The sequence below is a fragment of the Nelumbo lutea genome, chromosome 6 (assembly GCF_056320005.1).
Source record: "Nelumbo lutea isolate HS-2025 chromosome 6, American lotus-T2T, whole genome shotgun sequence".
Lineage (NCBI taxonomy): Eukaryota > Viridiplantae > Streptophyta > Magnoliopsida > Proteales > Nelumbonaceae > Nelumbo > Nelumbo lutea.
Genome location: NC_142689.1, coordinates 69,229,589 through 69,248,315, shown reverse-complemented (window position 1 = coordinate 69,248,315; position 18,727 = coordinate 69,229,589). Strand labels below are relative to the sequence as shown.

The window sequence follows — 18,727 nt, the reverse complement described above, 5'->3', positions numbered from 1 at the left end:
ATCGTCCCCAATGGCATGACTAGACTGATGCAAAGGGACTTGGGCCAAAGAGAACAATCAAGAGGGTTTTCCCAAGGGGTTCAAGGTCTGCCAATTGGTCTCAAATCAAGAAACAAAAACTCTAATCCTACAAACAATTGGAAACTATGTTGGGTTGCCTCCCAACCAGCGCTAAATTAAACGTCTTCAGCCAGACACATTCACACACTTCTCTCATCTATACTCTCAAACCCGCTTTCTTCTTCCCACAGATAGGGTTCAGATTGGGCTAAGCAAGGGGTAGATAGGGCATCTAAAAGATCATCCACTACATCTAACTTGAACTCATATTCCCCTAGGTTTGGATACTTAGTGGCATTAAATACATTTAATTGGACTTTCTACTTCCCAAATGAAATGCCCATTTCTCCCAATTTACAGTTAATGTTACATTGGTCATTGCTAGAAACGGATGTCCTAAGATTATCGGGTTATGGTTTAGTTCCTCGGTTGGGGTCATGTCTAAGATGACAAAATATACTAGGAAGTAATAATCCTCTATCCTGATAATAATATCCTCAACAACACCTCAAAGAGTCTTGACTGACTGATCAGCGAGTTGCAGAATTAACGGGGTAGGTTTTAACTCATCGATCATGAACCTTTCATAAATAATTGAGGGAAGCAGATTTACACTGGCCCCAAGATCAAATAGGGCCCAATCGAAAGTGATTCCAGAAATGACACAGCTTATGAGAGGAGCACCATGGTCTTTCATTTTCTGAGGAAGTTGGCTTAAGAGAACCGCACTAACATATGCCGAGAGCATAACTTTTTGTAGGGCCGATCGTGGCTCCCTCTTTTGAGAGCATAGCTCTTTCAAGAACTTGGCTTAGGCTAGGACATGTTGGATTGCGTCGATGAGAGGGATGTTAATATGAACTTGCTTGAATAACTCCCTGATCTCCTTGTTGCGAGTCTCTTTCTTCTTTTACAATGACCTGTCTGTGAGTGTGGCTGGAAAGGGAACTATAGGTCGGTTTACTATAGACTCTTCTTCTAAATTTTCTTTTCTTTTTTCTTCCCCCCCCCCCCCCAAACTTAGAGTCTTCTTGCTCCTTTTCTTCTTCACTAACTCTCTTTTTCTCATACATGTCTTATAAAATCCTCCCACTCCTTAAGGTTGTAACAACTTTGGCATTTTCAAATTGAGGGTTTGCAACCAGTTGACTCATTAGTTGCCCTACTTCTCTCCTCGCATTGCCTTCGACTAGCTGTCCTATTTGGCTCTCTAATATGGTGATGGACTACTGCTGAGTTAGGATCAGCTGCTGAAGCTACATCAATTGGTCATCAACTGTACGGGTCTAAGGAGGTTGTGGGTAAACCTGATAAGGTTGGGCCGGTTGGTTCCTAAGGTACATCTGCTGGAATTGACTCTGCACTTGTGGCCTCTGAAATTGCTGGGCCATGGAGTTAGATGGGTGGTAATGATGGAACTGTGTGTTAGGTTGATATGTCCTCCAAGAAAAGTTGGGGTGATTTCTTCACCCAGGGTTGTAAATATTTGAGAATGAGTCATTATTGGTTCTCGAGAAACTCTAGGTTGCCTGAACTTGTTCTTGGATAAACGGCGGAAACTGAGTCACCGTGGGACAATCATCAACTTGGTGGGTCAGGCTGGCACAAATGGAACAAACTTCAGGATAGGGTGTAGATGGGCCTAGTTGCTGGTTATAGGTGAGGAATTGATCAAGCTTTTGGGATGAAGATCTACCCTACCCAATTTTCTAGAGATTGCATTCAGGTCCATTCTTGCCTTGGGCTCTATATTATTCCTGACTTCGTAGAGCCTTGCCCTCTTTGAGGATCCCACTGACCTTTCATAGGAATACAAGGATGCATTGTTGACGGAGTTTTCACTCAATGTCTCAAAAAGAGCATACGCTTCATCCTCACTTTTGCTCATAAATACCCCTCCATAGGTATAGGCCTTTTAGAATTCATTTCCCCTCAGATTTGTTTTATTGGTTTCCCAAATGTATTTACGCATACCCCCTCCCAAAACACTGACCCCAACTATACAAATGCATTAGGAATTCTGAGGGAAATTTCCCTTATTGTTTTTCATGTGCAAGTTAGGCGATACAATGTTGGGTGTGCCTCACTTTTAATATGGTACCCTCATGTGCTTGATGCTGATCTAACGAGCCATATGTCTCATATCATTTATTTATATAATAATTACCCAAAAAATGTAGATCCAACAGTTAAATCACGTTTTATATTAGATCCGATAACTCAAAAGAGGTGGTACAGCCTCCTTGGTCTTACCCAAATGTCCAAATGTTTGTGGAGGTTTTGGAAGAGCTCTATCAACTGGGTGCATCGTTAGCTACATAGCGGTTTTGGAAGACCTATGAATTCCTATAATTGATCTTTTCTTTTCAATTGCAATCAAATCGAATTCTAATCAAGTAGTTCGGATTCAAATTTGATTAGGCTTGATTCAAGTTCAAGTTGAGTTTGAACTTGGGGTAAGCTCGACTAATTATTCGAGCTTGAGCTCGACCAATAAAAACTTTGGCTCAAAAGCGCATGAGCTTAGCTCAACATACGCACATACATAAATACATACATATATATTATAAAATATATTTTTATATTTTATATAATATAATAATATACTATATATTAAAAGACATATATAAAATATACAAATATACTTATTTTCAAGCTTTCGAGCCAAATTTAAACTCATTGAATATTTAATCAAATTGAGTTCGAGCCAAAAAATATAGTTTGAGTGAAACTTGAGTTTGAAATCGAAGTTAGTAGTATTCTAGTTGAGTCGAGCCAAGACATGTCAAACTTTGGCTCGGTTTGGCTCGATTTTACACCTACCTGAGGGTTAGTAAAGAGAATGTTGTTGGCACTTGCTAAAGACGATGGCATTAATGGTAGGGCTCAGATGTGAGTTTGAATAGAACAAACTAGCAAATACCTTAAAGATTTGAAGAGGCATAGGCACCCTTAGACACCACATCAGAAACGGGAGAGACACACAGAAATCGATGTTTTGCAAACATCGATACGTACGAGTGCAATTAATGAGGCCTTTGCTGATGGGGCGCTTATGTGGCAGCGTTTACTCAATAAACGTAAACGGAACCAAACGCATACAAAATGTTAAACTCGTTCATAACAAAAGAGAAGAAAATAAACCTAAGAAACCAACCCTTAAACTATTCCAATTGTCTATAAGTAGCAGTGGTGAGATAGCGGCAAAGAACAAAAACCATAGAGAAACCCTTGATGTTGTTTTGTTTATTCAACTCTTCTTTTACATGAATGTTCGGTGCAATGCGATGCATATTATCATTTTAAGTTTACGCCACATCAGACACCATGTTGGATCCATGTAGGCACCATGCCATAGAGCCAGCCATTGGGGGCAACGATGGCTCATGGGGGGAAATGACAATTTCAATGTTTTCTCACATCATCAATCTCAATATACAAGGCATTGTCATTTTTTGGCATTTATTTTTTGAAAAAAAAAACTAAAAGAGCACTACACACAACGGGGTAGTGTGACCCCAGAAGTTAGCAAAACAAATAAGGAGAAGAGAAGGGGAGAGGGAAGAAAAACTAAAAGTTAAGAGTTCCATAGGAAAAATTTGAGCTTTGCAAGCCAACCAATCTGCAGCCTGATTTGCCTCTCTCCATAAACATGGTAAAAGGCAAGTCTTCTAGTAAAGGAGTTCTTCATCCTAATGCAACTCTCAATTGTGCTTCTAAGCTTCCATTGAGGCTTCACCTTGTGGTTGAGACACGATATCACTGTCTGGGTTATGATTGAGTTGGCCCTAGGTGTCACGTGCTAGCCTCTGTGATCGTCTTATCTCTCCAACCATGTTGGCACCACGCAGGACAGATAAGCGCGACCAAGAAGAGGAGCCCCATAAGGATAAGGAAAGCAACTCTGTCGGGGAAGAGGACTTATCTTGAAGACCTCGGTGGGTAACCTCATCCCGACAACCCCAGAAGCCTAATCCAAATTGGACACAGATCATTGGCTATAAATAGGTAGCCTTCGCTCAAGGTAAGGGACTTTTGACTCCTCATACTATTACTTTGCCTCCTTTGCTCGGACCAGCATTATTCTCATCTGCTCGGCCCGACCACCTACCTTCCACCTGAGCTTCACTAGTTGATAGGACTATCTGACTGCGATCTTGGTTCGAGACACCTCAGATTGAACAATATTAGATTGGCATCGTCTATGGGTAATGCATGAAAAGCCATTCCCAAATCTCTTTCTATGCAATCAAGAACCATGCTAAGAAACATACCCAACCACTCTGGATCCCAATCCCCATCTCAGGGATCTCATTCTCACTGTAGCTCTCCACCTCAGGAGCCCCAACAATAAGCCATGGTTGACACTGCATAGTTCTAGGCGATGCAACAGAAGGTTGATCGGATTCTTGCAATGATGGAGACACTAGGACAGCTAGCACAAGCCCCCAGATGGTTCCCCTTGTCGCACAAGCGCTTACTACAACTGATCCTCGCACTAAGGACCCCAAAAAGCATCACCCAAACAGGCACAGGGTTTGATCTGATCAAGAAAGACAACAGTTGACAAGAGGACAAACCGTCTAGCTCAGTCCCGCTCACGTGATGATCACAGCAAGATGCATCGCTCCACCCAAGCTTCGGTGAAAGAAGGTCTCGGTCACCGTCTGCCACAACTGCCGATCTTGATTGCCAAGTCCTACTTAGTTCGAGACCAGCCTGTAATACCAAAGGGAGAGAAACCCGTAGGTGTGGCCCTAGCTAACAAGAATGCCGAAATCAGGGAATTAAAGGAACACTTGGTCTGGTCAAACTAGAATGTAGCCAAGCAAACAGAACCGCGGCTCCTCCAACAGCCCAGCCCGTAGAACACCATAGCCAGCTCGCAAAAGAACCGGTCTTCGTCCAAGAAATTGTAGACAAACATTCGCTGACTGGTTGGCAACTCCGCAGTTCAAGAAGTATGGTGGAGCCTCAGACCTCAATGACCACGTTGAAGGGTTCAAGATTGTGATGATGCTACACGGCTCATCCGAGGGTAGGGGTGGATTCGAGCCGAGCCGAGTCGAATAGTACAAGGCTCGAGCTCAGTTCGAGCCAAAACCTTAAGCTTGAGCTCGGCTCGAGTAAAAAATTCATAAGCTCGACCTCGATTTTGAGAAAAAATGTTTTATAAAAATAAAAAATTATATAAAATATTTTTTATTTGATATTTAAAAAATTAAGAATTATAATAATTAATAATTATAATATCTTTATTATTATTATTATATATATATATATTATTTTCTATGATTTTTTATTATATATATACATATTCAATCCAGCTCGCGAGCCTCACAAGCCGAGCTCTAGTAGGCTCAAACTCGGCTCGTTGCCACCCCTATTCGAGGGGTTGATGTGCAAGGCCTTCATTGCCACCCTCCATTGAGTCACCAGGACATGGTATGCTTCCCTTCCTTTACGGTCCATATCTTCTTGGGAACAGTTGGAGACCTAGTTCTTGGCGCAGTTCATGACCATCCAAAGACATCGGAAGACTTCGACTAATTTCATGCAGGTGCGACAAAGGAAGGGGGAAGCCCTAAGAGAGTACTTGGTGAGATTCAACGCCAAGGCCCTACAAGTTTGAGCTCTGAACCAGTCCATAGCAGTGACAACCATCATGAGCAGCCTGCGATATTCAGTGTTCAGTTTCTCCTTGTAGAAGAATCCTCCTCCCAACCTAACGACACTCATGAAACATGCACAAAAGTACATGAACGTCAAGGAAGCCCGGGCACTGCAGAAGAGAGAGGAAGAGCAGTAGGATTTGGAAGAGGAGAGACCATGAAGAGCACAAATCGGAGCAAGAGAGCAAGAGACAGGACCGGCAATCTAACTGAAGACCTAGGATCCTGCCTCCAACTTATAGAAACTTCACTCCTCTAAATGCACCTTGGTCCAAGATACTAATGTAGATTTGCAATTGCAATTTTGTTGGATGGCCCAAGAAAATGATCACAAAATAACAAAAGAAGTTGAGACAAATACTGTGACTTCCATCGAGACCATGACCACAAGATGGAGAGCTATCGCGATCTGCGCTACCACCTTGAAGACCTCGTCAGGCGCGGGTACCTCAGTGGGTTCATGGATATTAAGGAGCATAAGCCGAAGGAGGAAGCATGTCAGCCCGATGGACCTCCAGCCCGACCTCCCCCAGTAGGAATCATTGCGGTAATCTCCAATGGAATGACCTCTAGGGGAGAGAGTAGCACGGCCCGCAAGGCATATGCATGACTAGTTGACTACACTAGGTCGAAGACAAGGAGCAGAAAAGATGGAGGCAAGATGATCCGATCACATTCACCGAAGACGACCTCAGGGGGTCCAGACCCCGCATGATGATGCCCTCGTGATAACCATTGAAGTGGCTAACTTCAAAGTTAAGCTCATCTTGGGGGACATAGGAAGCTCTGCTGACATCCTCTTCGAAGAAGCGTTCGAATAGCTCGGCATTAGTAGGAACCATCTCACTCCCATTAAAACTCCTTTGGTCAGCTTTTCCAATGACTCTTTCATGCCCTAGGGGAAGATCACCCTACCTTTGCTAATTGGGAACAACGACATCACCACCACAGCGATGGTTGACTTCATCGTTGTCCTAGTCCTCTCTCCTTACAATGCCATCCACGGCCGGCCATCCTTGAATGCTCTGTGGACTTCAATTTCCACCTATCACCTATCGGTCAAGTTTTCGACCCCATACGGAGTAGGCATAGCCCGCAGAAACAAAGGAACACACGGAAATGCTGCCTAATAGCTTACCAAGGAAGGCTCCATGCCACTAAGACACTCAGCACGGAGAACATGCATTTGAGAGAAGAGTTGCAAACACAACGTGGCTAGCCCATCGAAGACCTCATCCAAGTGTTGTTCTCCGATGAAGACTCCGAGAAGATGGTCTAGTTTGGATCCCTCTTGGATGGCCGTCTTCAAGATGACATAGTGCAGCTATTGAGGGAGAATGTCAACATGTTCGCCTAGTCAATGGTGGACATTCCAGGGATTGACCCCAAGGTTATCACCCACCGCCTAAATGCTAACCCACGCTACCGACCCATCAGGCAGAAAAAAAAGGAGCATTGCCTCAGAATGGTGGCAGGTGATTAATGAAGAAGTCCAGAAATTGCTCGATGATGGCTTCATCCAAGAAGTGACCTACCCAGATTGGCTGGCGAATGTGGCAAAGGTCAAGAAGGCCAATGGAAAGTGAAGGATCTACATGGACTTCACTGACCTAAACAGGGCCTGTCCCAAAGATAGTTTCCCCTGCCGAGGATCAACCAACTCGTCAATGCAATGATGGGGCATGAACTCCTAAGCTTCATGGATGCATTCTCAGGCTATAACCAAATTCATATGCATCCGAACGATTAGGAGAAAACTACCTTTATAACCAACCGAGGACTATACTGCTACAAGGTAATGTCCTTCAGTCTAAAGAACACTGGCACTACCTATCAGTGGATGGTGAACCAAGTATTCAAGGACCAGCTCGGCCGACACGTGGAAGCTTACGTGGATGACATGCTGGTGAAGAGCAAGAAGGTCGAGCAACACCTAGCTGACCTAAATGAAGTCTTCAGCACCCTTAGGAATTATTGAATGAAGATAAACCAAACGAAGTGTGCCTTCGGCTTCGACTTTGGAAAATTCTTGAGGTTCAAGGTTACATAGAGGGGGATTGCGGCCAATCCGAAAAGATCAAGGCCATTCTCGACATGCAGTCACCTCGTAATTACAAAGAAGTGCAATGCCTAACCGAATGGATAGCCGTGCTTAGTAGATTTATGTTGAATTCCGCAGACCGGTGCTTACTCTTCTTCAAGGCATTGAAGAAGTTGAAAGATTTCCGATGGGCTGAGGAATGTGAACGGTCCTTCCAGGAGCTTAAAAGGTACCTGAGTTCACCACCCCTACTCACAAAGTCAAGCCTAGGGGATTTACTCTTGCTTTACCTCTCGGCTAGAGATGAGGTGGTCAGCTCAGTCTTGGTAAAGGAGGAAGGTCAGACACAGAGGCCGATCTACTACACCAGCAAGGTACTCACAGGCGCATAGACTCGGTACTCAAACTTTGAATGTCACCCTAGCCCTAGTCACCTCGGTAAGAAAGCTCAGACTGTACTTCCAAGCCCACAACGTCTAAGTGCTCCACCAGCCTTTCAAGCAAGTCCTGTAGAGGTTGGAGGCATCTGGCCGCCTAGTCAAATGGAGTGTGCAGCTGAGTGAGTTCAACATTGACTATGTGTATCGACCCACCATCAAAGCCTAAGCATTGGCCGACTTCCTACCAGCCGATGTCCCACCATCTTAGACCCTCCATGTGGATGGCTCGTCCAACCATCATGGTAGTGGAGCCAGGCTCATCTTCCTCGGTCCGGATAGCACCGTACTAGAGCACACCCTCATGTTCAAATTCAAAGCATCTAACAATGAAGCTGAGTATGAATCTCTTAGAGCACACCCTCATGTTCAAATTCAAAGCATCTAACAACTTCCAACTAGTAGTCAACTAATTCCTTGACCAATTTAAAGCAAGAGTACCAACCATGGTGAGCTACCTGCAAAAGGTGCAAGGGCTCATCACTATACAACAAATCCCCTAAGCCGAGAACATACAAGTCACTCTCAAAGCTTGCTAGCTCTTCACGCACAGACCTCGACCCGACAGTCTGGATGGACTCCCTTGCACAGCTTAGCATTTCAGAGACAACCCCGCTCGTCCTCCTTGTTTAGCAAGAGCCATCATGGATGAACCCCATAACTCAATACCTATAGGACGGTACTCTGCCAGCTGACCGAACCGAAGTGAAGAGGCTCATACATAGGTTAGTCTGGTACTGCCTCATCTAGGGACAACTCTATCGCCGGTCACACACTCCCCCCTACCTAAGGTGTTTCCCCCTAATAGAGGCCAACTACGTCCTTAGGGAGATACACGAGGGTATCTGTGGAGACCATCCCGACGCCCGAACCTTGGCTCACAAGGCACTTTGGCAAGGATACTTTTAGCCCACCATGAAGAAGGATGCAACTCAACTCGTTAAGAAGTGTGGTTGCTGTCAGAGACATTCGAATCTCCACCATCAGCCAACACTCCCCTAATGCCCATCACTAGTCTGTGGCCCTACGCCCAATGGGGAATGGACATCCTCAGAACCTTCCCTACTGCAACTAGGGAGAAGAAGTTCTTCCTAGTCGTGGTAGACTATTTCACCAAGTGGGTGGAGGTCGAGCACTTGGCACACATCATTGCGTAGAATGCCCGAAATTTCTTATGGTAGAGCATCATTTGTTGCTTTGATATTCCTTGGGTCCTCATCACTGAAGTAACAACCAAACTGAAGTAACCAACCGAACCCTACTCCATGGCATGAAAACCAGACTTAACAAGGCCAAGGGAAGGTAGGTCGAAGAGTTGCTTAGCATCCTTTGGGCGTACAGGACCACACCACAAACAACTATCGGAGAGACACTGTTTAGCCTAGTATATGGGGCCCAAGCAATGATCCTCGTAGAGATCGGCTAACCTACTCAGATCGAGCTCTATAACAACGAGCAGAACAATGAAGATTTTCGTGTAGAACTCGACCTAGTGGAAGAAACCCACAACTGAGCACACCTCAGAATCGTAGCGCAGCAGCACCAGATGGCCAAGTACTACAACTCTAAAGTTTGAAGAAGGGAATTCAAGATAGGTGACCTCGTCCTCTGCAAAATCATAGTACAGGCACTAGGAGAAGGGAAGCCGGACCAAACTAGGAGGGGCTGTATAGAGTAATCAGGGTCCCCGGCCTAAGTACCTACAGACTAGAAGACCTCGATGGAAAGCCCGTTCTGAGGAGGTGGAGCACAATCAACCTAAGGATGCACTATCAATAGCTTAGTTAATTAAGTGCTCTATTTTTCATCCAACTGGGTAGTACACACCACACACAGCGCCCATCCGAACTCTAATGGTTAAGGTACCGAAGCATAGCACACCAGTGTGCACCGCACACACCACCCAACCGAACTCTAACGGCTGAGGTGCCCGCACGCATCACCACACACACCTTCATACCCAGACAGCGCAAAGCCAACCTAAAACGGCCAACAAACTTGACCACCTCGAACAATTGAAGCCCAAAATGGAAACAACACTCTTGCCCCCAAGGGCGAGAGGGCGGCCACTGAACTCCGCACACCCAACTGACAAACCGTTAGAGAAAAGCTAGCCGAGGAACACAAATAGCCCAAAGAGAGCATAAGGCTCCCCAAGACCAAGCACCACCAAGCATCCCCAAGACGTCAAGAGCTCAGAATCCCCTTGACCAACGCAAAGCCGAAGACGTGAACTACATGATCTTGGCTACCCAACACCTCAACCAAGGCAAGAGCGAGGCCTATGATCGATCCGTTTACTAAGTATAACAGAAAGGAAAGAATGAACACAGTGCTTGAGACAGAAAAACTTGATCTTTCATTAATTGGCAAAAATAGTTACAAGTCAAAAGGCTTGGCATACCGAGCTGTGTACATCATAACAAAAACAAAGAGAGAAACTTCAATCAATGGTAGGGGGCTCCTCGGTTCGCTCTTGGAACTCAGAAACAATGTCCTCTCTACTGGGCATAGGGGGTCAAAAGGGCCAAACCCCTAAACAGCCTCAACCACCTTCGAAAAGCAGCACATGGTCCTCTGCTGGCAAAAAGCAAACCCCTACTACTAAGATTCGGTGGCAAAGTCATCTGGGGCATTCTGATAGGCTTCTAAGGCCTTGTACTTAGAGATCCCCTCTTCCTCTGCCCGAGCTACCTTCACCTTGGCATCTCGAGCTCTTTCCTCAGCATGTCCCACACCTCCTTCAACTCATGGACGCGACTCTTCAGCTTGCGGATATGTCATCCCTTTCTTCCACGCTGTGCTTTAGCTCAGATAGCTCTGCCTTCAACTCAGCATTTTTCTGCTTTCACTTGCTCGAATTCTGCCTCCCGCGCCTCACAAAGGTGTTGCAGCATGCGAAGAAGTAGTGAACAACCGAAGAGAAGGGGAAAGAACTTACCACCGCTATCTGGCGTAGGGTCACACTCTCTAGAGAGTTGTTGGTTAGACTATTGATATCCTGTCTGGTGTTGAGGAGCATCAGACCCTGGATGAGCTGCTCGGGAACCCCCTTCGTCTCGAGGCTATCCTCCATTTGGACACTCCATCGTCATATGCATATGCCCACTGAGTTCCCTGCCACGGTACGCTGTGGCTTGCACTCCCTCAGCAGCGATGGGTGATCAGACTGAGGTGTGGCCTCCTCCAAATCAACGACCACTACCTCCTCTGGAAGCCTCAACCTCTTTGCCTGCCGAGGTCGTGGCTGCGCACCCAGAGTCTTGGCTGGTTGCATCCTCTCTGCCATAGCCCTTATGCACTGGACCATCTCCTCAAAACTAGCCATGTCAGTACCAGCACAAGCCAGCATGGAATCAGTACAAGGAAAAGATCTTGGAAAGCGAAGGAGAAGACCAAGTATAACCTACGAACCGAGCTGGTAGTGCTCGGTCATGGCACTCATCAGCTCAGCATGGATCAACATCGAGAATGGCATGTACTCGAGCACGTCTATCCTCTCTATCAGCCTTATAGACACCAACTCCTCCTCGAAAAGATCAACCTCAATTGGCGCCTTTACTTTGGTTCTCAGCTTAAGAAGATCAATGGGAAACCACCATCCTCAAGGGCAATACACGAAGAAGAATCTCTCCTTCTAGCGCTTCACCGAAGACGGAGCACCGACGAGCACCTTGTTATGCTATCGAGCCGAGAAATAGTAGTAGCCCTGCTAGTGCTTCTTCAGTTGTAGAAAGTAGACAAACATCGGCAAGGTAACCTCAAGGTTGTGGACCGAACAGTAGTAGAGGTGGCCGACTAAGTACCTAAAGGAGTTGGGCATCAATTGGATCGGCTGGGCACGGTACCACCTTAATATTGCAGTTCTGTCCTCGCTCAATGGGAATCTTAGCCCAACCATTAAGCTATGCTCGTAGACGCAAAGTTCACCAGGCTGAGCCGAGGTGTCTTGCTCACCAACACTTGGACATCTCAACTCGTACTCCTTGGGAATGCAATATAGAACCTTGATTCGGGCCAGATCCCCATGAGTCAAACAGCAAGGAGTAGACCCGAAGCGGCTGCCAAGCCACAAAGGGAAATTAGGCCCCTCCTTGGACACTAACTCTACCTCGGCCTCGTCGGCCTCAGCTTCCCAGATCACGACCTCTTCTAGCTCTACATTCTCACCCCCAAATCTGTCGACCTCGACCCCCTAGCCATCGACCTCACAGACCCATGAGTACAATAGCCTCGACAAGAGACCTCTGCTCAGACTCACTACTTGAACCAAAAGAGGAAGACAAGCAAGAAGAATCAAAGGATAAGAAAAAAGACATCTTTATCGGATAATGAAGATTACACTGTAGAAGATCGAAGCACTAGCTGAGTACTACTTCTCGTCGAACTCCAAAGAGAAGACTCTTCGCAAATGACAAAGTGAAATGGCTCTCCATTTCCCTTTTATATGACACCCAATGGCCCAGATCAAGACAGATCAGCGATGTTGATTCAAACGCCGCCCTCTGATAGCTCAGGGAAATGAAATGACGCACCCGCTAACCCATATCAGAAATGACATGGGCGTCGAACCGGCTAGTTCACCCAACAAACCGGCTTTACCTTGGGCCACTCAGCTTGGAGAGCATGCTCAGCCAAAGTTCAAGTTCCTCAACCGAGAACTGCAGAGCTTTTCCATGCCACATCGCGGTTGAGCACTACGCTCATCGACTTCAGAACTGGGGGATTGGTGTTTGGGTTATGGTTAAGCTGACCATGGAGGCCAGGTGCCACATGGTAGCCTCTTTGGCTGTCTTATCTCCCTAGCCATGTCGGCACCATGCAAGACAAATAAACGCGGCCAAGAAGAGGAGCCTCGTACGGATAAGGAAGACAACTTTGACGGGTAACCTCATCCTAACAACCTTGGAAGCCTTATCCGAATTGGACACAAATCTTTGACTATAAATAAGTAAACTCCACTCCAACGTAAGGGACTTTTGACTCCCTAGACTATTACTTTGCCTCCTTTGCTTGGACCAACATTATTCTCATTTACTCGGTCCGATCACATATCTTTCATATCACTCACTTGAGTATTAGAATGCCTACCCGATAAACAATTCCTTAGGCCTCTAATCTTTTTATTTTTTAATTTCACAATCAGTACTACGATCTTAATTCGAGACACCTAAAATCTCACAACATAAATCACCAACTACAAATCGCCTTCAATAATGACCATTAATTGACGGAATTTGAGAGCCCAGCCAACACAAGCTTTCACTTGATTAATAGGACAAGATCCTATCTTGACAACTTCGGCATTTATTCAAAAAACACGTAAACCAAACAACAACTTTTCGGAAAAAAAAAAAAAGGGCCAGTGTCGAACTAGATCTGACGTGGCACCATTTTCCGAATAACGGTAATAAAACCGAACACCTGCTATATATATATATATATATATATATATATATATATATATATATATATATAAGTGAAAAATATCTTTTTTTTTTCCTTTATCTTATTCACAATGAAGTAGAGCCTGATTAAATCCAAATCCAATATTTTGGATTTTCGGATTTCTTCCGAATCCGACTTGATTGCAGCCTTAGGCCCTTAACGGGGCGCATTATCTTGCTCGGCTGGGTTTTACTAGTCGGGTGTTTTCCTGAATTGTTAATCTTGTCAGTTTGGAAATTCTAGATGAGATGACTTTAACCCCATAAGTGGTGTCCATTCGATGGTAGGTGTCGCTCCAAACACGGGACACATGGCAAAAATGGCCAGAAAATATAAACAAGTAAATACTGAGTAATGACAATCGGGTTGATCCAGGACCCCGGAGGCCAGGATCAGTATTAAAACCTTGATCGGGTCGGAGAACTCAGAACTCAATAGCCGGATCGATCTCTCGTTCGGGATTTAAAACATTTTAATTGGTATTGGGAACGGGCGCTATTAGGGTTTTTCAGGCGACAGTCGGACAGAAAACAGAGGAAAAACCACTCGGGCAGGGAGAAGCAGCTATGAGCAGGAGCTTGGGGATACCAGTAAAGCTTCTGCACGAAGCAGCAGGGCATGTAGTGACCGTGGAACTAAAGAGCGGGGAGCTTTATAGAGGCACCATGATTGAATGCGAAGACAACTGGAACTGCCAACTAGAAAATATCACCTTTACTGCAAAAGTATTCTCTTATTCCTGCTTGTTCTTTCTTCGGTTTCTAAAAGTTTCCATGCTGTTGCTTGTTTTCTGGTTTTCTTCTCTTTATAAATGTGTATAGTTATATGGTCTCAGGTTTTCTGATTCGAATGTGTAAACCTTAGTCACTTAGGACTTAGGACCTTATGAGAAATAAGAAATTAAGAACATCGATTATTAGTATTCGTCATTGGCTTTGTCCCAATTCCTTCTTAATGAATCGCCCATTAGCTTTATATCTTTGAGAATTTCTATATACTTGAAGCCTGATAAACCCTAAATTACCTTAACAACCCTATCCAAAACCCTAAGACATTGTTATGCGGTTTTTAACTAAAGAAAAATTCGTTGCACTCTGACGAGAGCTGACTAAAATGGAGATTCAAACTACAGCCGAAGACACTGAACTCCCAAGTACCTCGAACTCTAATGTTAGATAGCAATTGACACAGTACATGTATTTATTTTTGTATTGGTGTGGATTTCAGGACTTACTTTGCTGGTCTACAAGGGAATACATAAACTGGGAATGAAGAATTAGATCATGACAAAAAAAAATATTGATAAAAAAAAAGATCATGACAAAAAATCGGTATTTGGTGATAAATGTTGATGAAACATATTTTACTTGGTCATGGGGACTGGGGAGGATACCATTCTGACCCTGCCTTTTATGCCATTGGCCCCAAGGACGCATTATTAGAACTTCAAAATTAGATTAGAATAAGCAATTTGGTATTCAATGATAAATCTTGGTGAACATAGGACCCGGGGATACATTATTTGGAGTCCTGACAAAGTTTAATCATATGGAGCTAACTGCTAATTTTAATATCCCGCCCCCCCCCCCCCTGCTATTCAATTTTGTACTAGTACTTTGATGGGAATATTACATTATTAAGTTGTATCTGCTGCAATTTTTTTTTTTACCATAGTTTCAAATTAATATTATTTTATGAACTTTGTGAAGCCTTGTTAGAATGCTTTGTTTATTCCCCTCTCTCTGAGGGAATCACAAGGATGGAGTTGTTGGATCCGTTGAGTATGATGGGAATCCACAATTGTTTAAGAATTAAGACACAAAAAAGAAGCACATGACTAGTTTGGTCACTACTTACTATTAATTTTTTTTATTCCAACACATTAATCTTCAACTGATAAGTGATAGTATTAAGGGAAAACTTGACTGAAACCCACCCCATAAATTATAACACCACCTAACACTCACAACATTTCAAAACTTCCAATACCCCCACCTATCCCACCACATCCCTTCTTAAATTGGCATCAATACCCCACTTTCACTGTTCCCAACTGTACAAAAAAGTAAAAATTTATGTGGTGAGGGTAAATGAGGTTTCCCCCAGTATTAACTGGTACACTATGACTTGTGAGAGCTACCTATACAAACACCTCTTATTTTAACCTACAGCCCCTTGGCCCCCTTCCAAAAAGGAGAGGAAATGATAAAAAAACAAAAGAAAAAAGGGCAAGAAGAAATACTTGGTCATACTTTTCTTTTTGTTATTTAAGTATAATTCTTTATGTCAGCCTTGATGTTCAGTTATTCTTTGTTTAATCTATGTTATGGCTTTACATTTGTAGCTAATGCTATTATCTCATCCATAGGATGGGAAGGTCTCACAGCTCGAGCATGTTTTCATCCGAGGTAGCAAAGTCAGGTAGCTAAATGTTATTGTTCTTGTTATTCAACTGCCACTACTAATGTTTGCAATTTTATTTGTTGGGCTGTATTTGGTAAGTATGAATGCAAATTTATTCAATAAGAAGGATGCAAACCCTGTTCAGTTTTGCACTCATAAATTTATAATGTCTTGTTTGGTTGTGATGGGTGCAAATACGAATCTCAATGCTGGAACCAATCTATTCTAGAATGACCAACTTTGAGTTCAAAGTTTGCTTCCTTTTTTGAAAAAACTGTGCTCTCATTTTAAGTGCAATAACAGTTGAAAAAACAAATATGCATTCATTTCCAGTAGAGTGGAAATGCGCTTCAGTCCTACACTCTTACTTAATGCAGTCTTAAGATCTACTAGTTGGGAATATTTATTTATTAGTAATTAATTGCATCTGTTTCCTAATGGCAACCACGGTTTCCTTCAGGTTTATGGTCATACCAGATATGCTAAAGAATGCTCCAATGTTCAAGCGCCTGGATGCTAAAATCAAGGTAAGAATGTCATGCTTATGCCTACTCTTATTTTCCAAGATTTTTGTATAGATCTGCTTAATTTTATATATTTCTTCTTGAAGGGTAAAGGTTCATCCCTTGGAGTTGGCCGTGGTCGTGCTGTTGCAATGCGGGCTAGAGTAAGTTCTCATTTTTACTTCCTGCATTTAGGTAGTCTTTGGGATTCACAGTGCACAAGTCCCAGAGACTATCCAGCTATAATCAAAAAAAAAAAAATGGAACTGGTAGTCACAATCACAAGATGTTTTGAGAGGACAAAAAAAGATTCTCTTTCTGTTTGGATAATATTTATTGGCTCCATTGGGAAACAGGAAGGCGAAAGCCTTCACCATGAAAGTGGATAATAAAGCACCAAAAAATGTGAATATCTTTTGAGAATGTAGGTCACCTATTATTAGTCTTTTTACAACGAAGATGGCATTTTGACATGGATTATTTGTCTTCCCTCTTGTCATCCATGCAGGCTCAAGCTGCTGGTCGTGGTGCTGCACCTGGTAGGGGTGTTGTGCCACCTGTACGTAGGTAATCTATCCCGTGAAAGGATTTCTTGCCAATTAATTTTAGTGGGATTTCTCTCACAAAGGGCTTGGGATGTTCTTGCAATGATTTTTCTTGTAAACTCTTAAGAAAAAAAAAGGTGGTGTAAGTAAATGGTTTCTTTTTAGTTAATGTTAGATTTCCATTTCTCAATTTCTAGACTGTCTAATTTTGTGCCGATGATTTTTGTTTTGTTCATGTACCATTAATATGCATAGGCCATAGACTGAGTTGGTAACTAGCATATTTGTTATTGCCTGGATGTCTGGGGGTTTACTGTTTTTTGTCATTTTGGTTTTTATATGCCCGCATTCTCAACAGAACAAGCTAGGCTTCATGGTTATACAGATCCCCATTTTTTTTGCTGAAGATGGGTTACGTTACTGAAATATAGTTGATTGCCGATGACCCCAGTATTCACAGGCTCTCCGTGATCAGTTGTCCTCCAGTCTAAGAAGAAAATAGTTTTTTTTTTTATTTTTTTCCCCCATTTCTTTAAAGAAATGGTTGATGACAATTGGACAGAGAACCTCTTAAGACAAACTGGATGAAATGTTCAAGGTCAAAAGGTTGGCATGTGGTTCAGATGTCCGGTTTCAGTTGCTTCTCTTTGTATCCCATGAAATGTGAGACTCTCAGGGTTGACTGATTTTAAGCTCAGGGAATTCGACTTGGCTAGTCAATTAGCCATGGCAATCACCGTTTGTTAGATTTTTAGTTTTGGAGTTATGGCATTCTGAACTTGATGTATTATATGGCATGCCAAACTAGGAAATAGACAAAATGTATGATCCAACGAGCTTGAGCGTTCCATTGAGCATCCATTTTACCTGGACAAATAAGTATCCTGACCATTTCACCCAGCGCAAGATATGAATCAACGACCGTGTTCAGTCACTTGCAGCTGTGTATTGAAAATATCTCCCCATGAATAAAACATAAACACGGAGATGTTCCTTGTGCATGTTTATGAGATCAGTTTTGTGGACTGAATCAGTACTCGGGTGCCGCCGGGAACACTATTAAGCAATTGTAGTGAATAGTAAACCACCGTTACCTCCAAAAGTTAATAATATAATTTAGGGCAAGTTTGAGAGTGATTACTTGAGTGCTCAAAAACAAGAAGTTATTCTAATGAGCACTTATGAGCATTTGGTGAATAAAAAACATTTATTTTAAGCAGGGGTAATATATATATTTTTTAAAAATGATATGATGGGCCAAGAGCAGCCTGAAAGAAAAGGAAATAAGCACTTAAAAATAACCCCATATTTGGGCTTTTCAAATAAGTGCTTAAGCACACCCAAACTTAAACCTTACTAAAAATGACTTTGACACATATCAGTGCCCTTCCTACGTGTCATTTGGGATCCGCTATGCTATACTAGGTAACCAATCATCAGAACACATGTTTACGTGTGATTGGATGAACTGAAGATCCGGACTCCTTACGTGCGATTTCAATGTGTTGGATAGTGGAGTCAGGTTGCCCTCAGATCAAAATTTCAATATCGTATCGTAAACAATACATATAAAAACCTACCCAAAAGCCAAATTTTGAAATATATATATACACGGCGG

General features: G+C 43.3%; 1 protein-coding gene across 1 annotated transcript; it reads left to right on the top strand.

The window, feature by feature from the left end:
• The first annotated feature begins 13,860 nt into the window (after positions 1-13,860).
• On the top strand, positions 13,861-17,299 carry LOC148849500 (small nuclear ribonucleoprotein SmD3b-like). The gene is made up of 5 exons (XM_088949782.1): positions 13,861-14,383; positions 16,027-16,079; positions 16,522-16,588; positions 16,672-16,728; positions 17,073-17,299. The coding sequence occupies exons 1-5, from the start codon at positions 14,225-14,227 to the stop codon at positions 17,133-17,135; spliced, it is 399 nt and encodes a 132-aa protein (XP_088805908.1). The 5' UTR covers positions 13,861-14,224; the 3' UTR covers positions 17,136-17,299.
• Positions 17,300-18,727: the final 1,428 nt, after the last annotated feature.

Bases quoted from the DNA above. Each gene is read 5' to 3' on its own strand.
- LOC148849500 (XM_088949782.1), top strand. From the start codon at position 14,225: ATGAGCAGGAGCTTGGGGATACCAGTAAAGCTTCTGCACGAAGCAGCA. The intron at 14,384-16,026 runs GTATTCTCTTAT...TCTCATCCATAG, and splicing joins ATATCACCTTTACTGCAAAA to GATGGGAAGGTCTCACAGCT. The intron at 16,080-16,521 runs GTAGCTAAATGT...GGTTTCCTTCAG, and splicing joins ATCCGAGGTAGCAAAGTCAG to GTTTATGGTCATACCAGATA.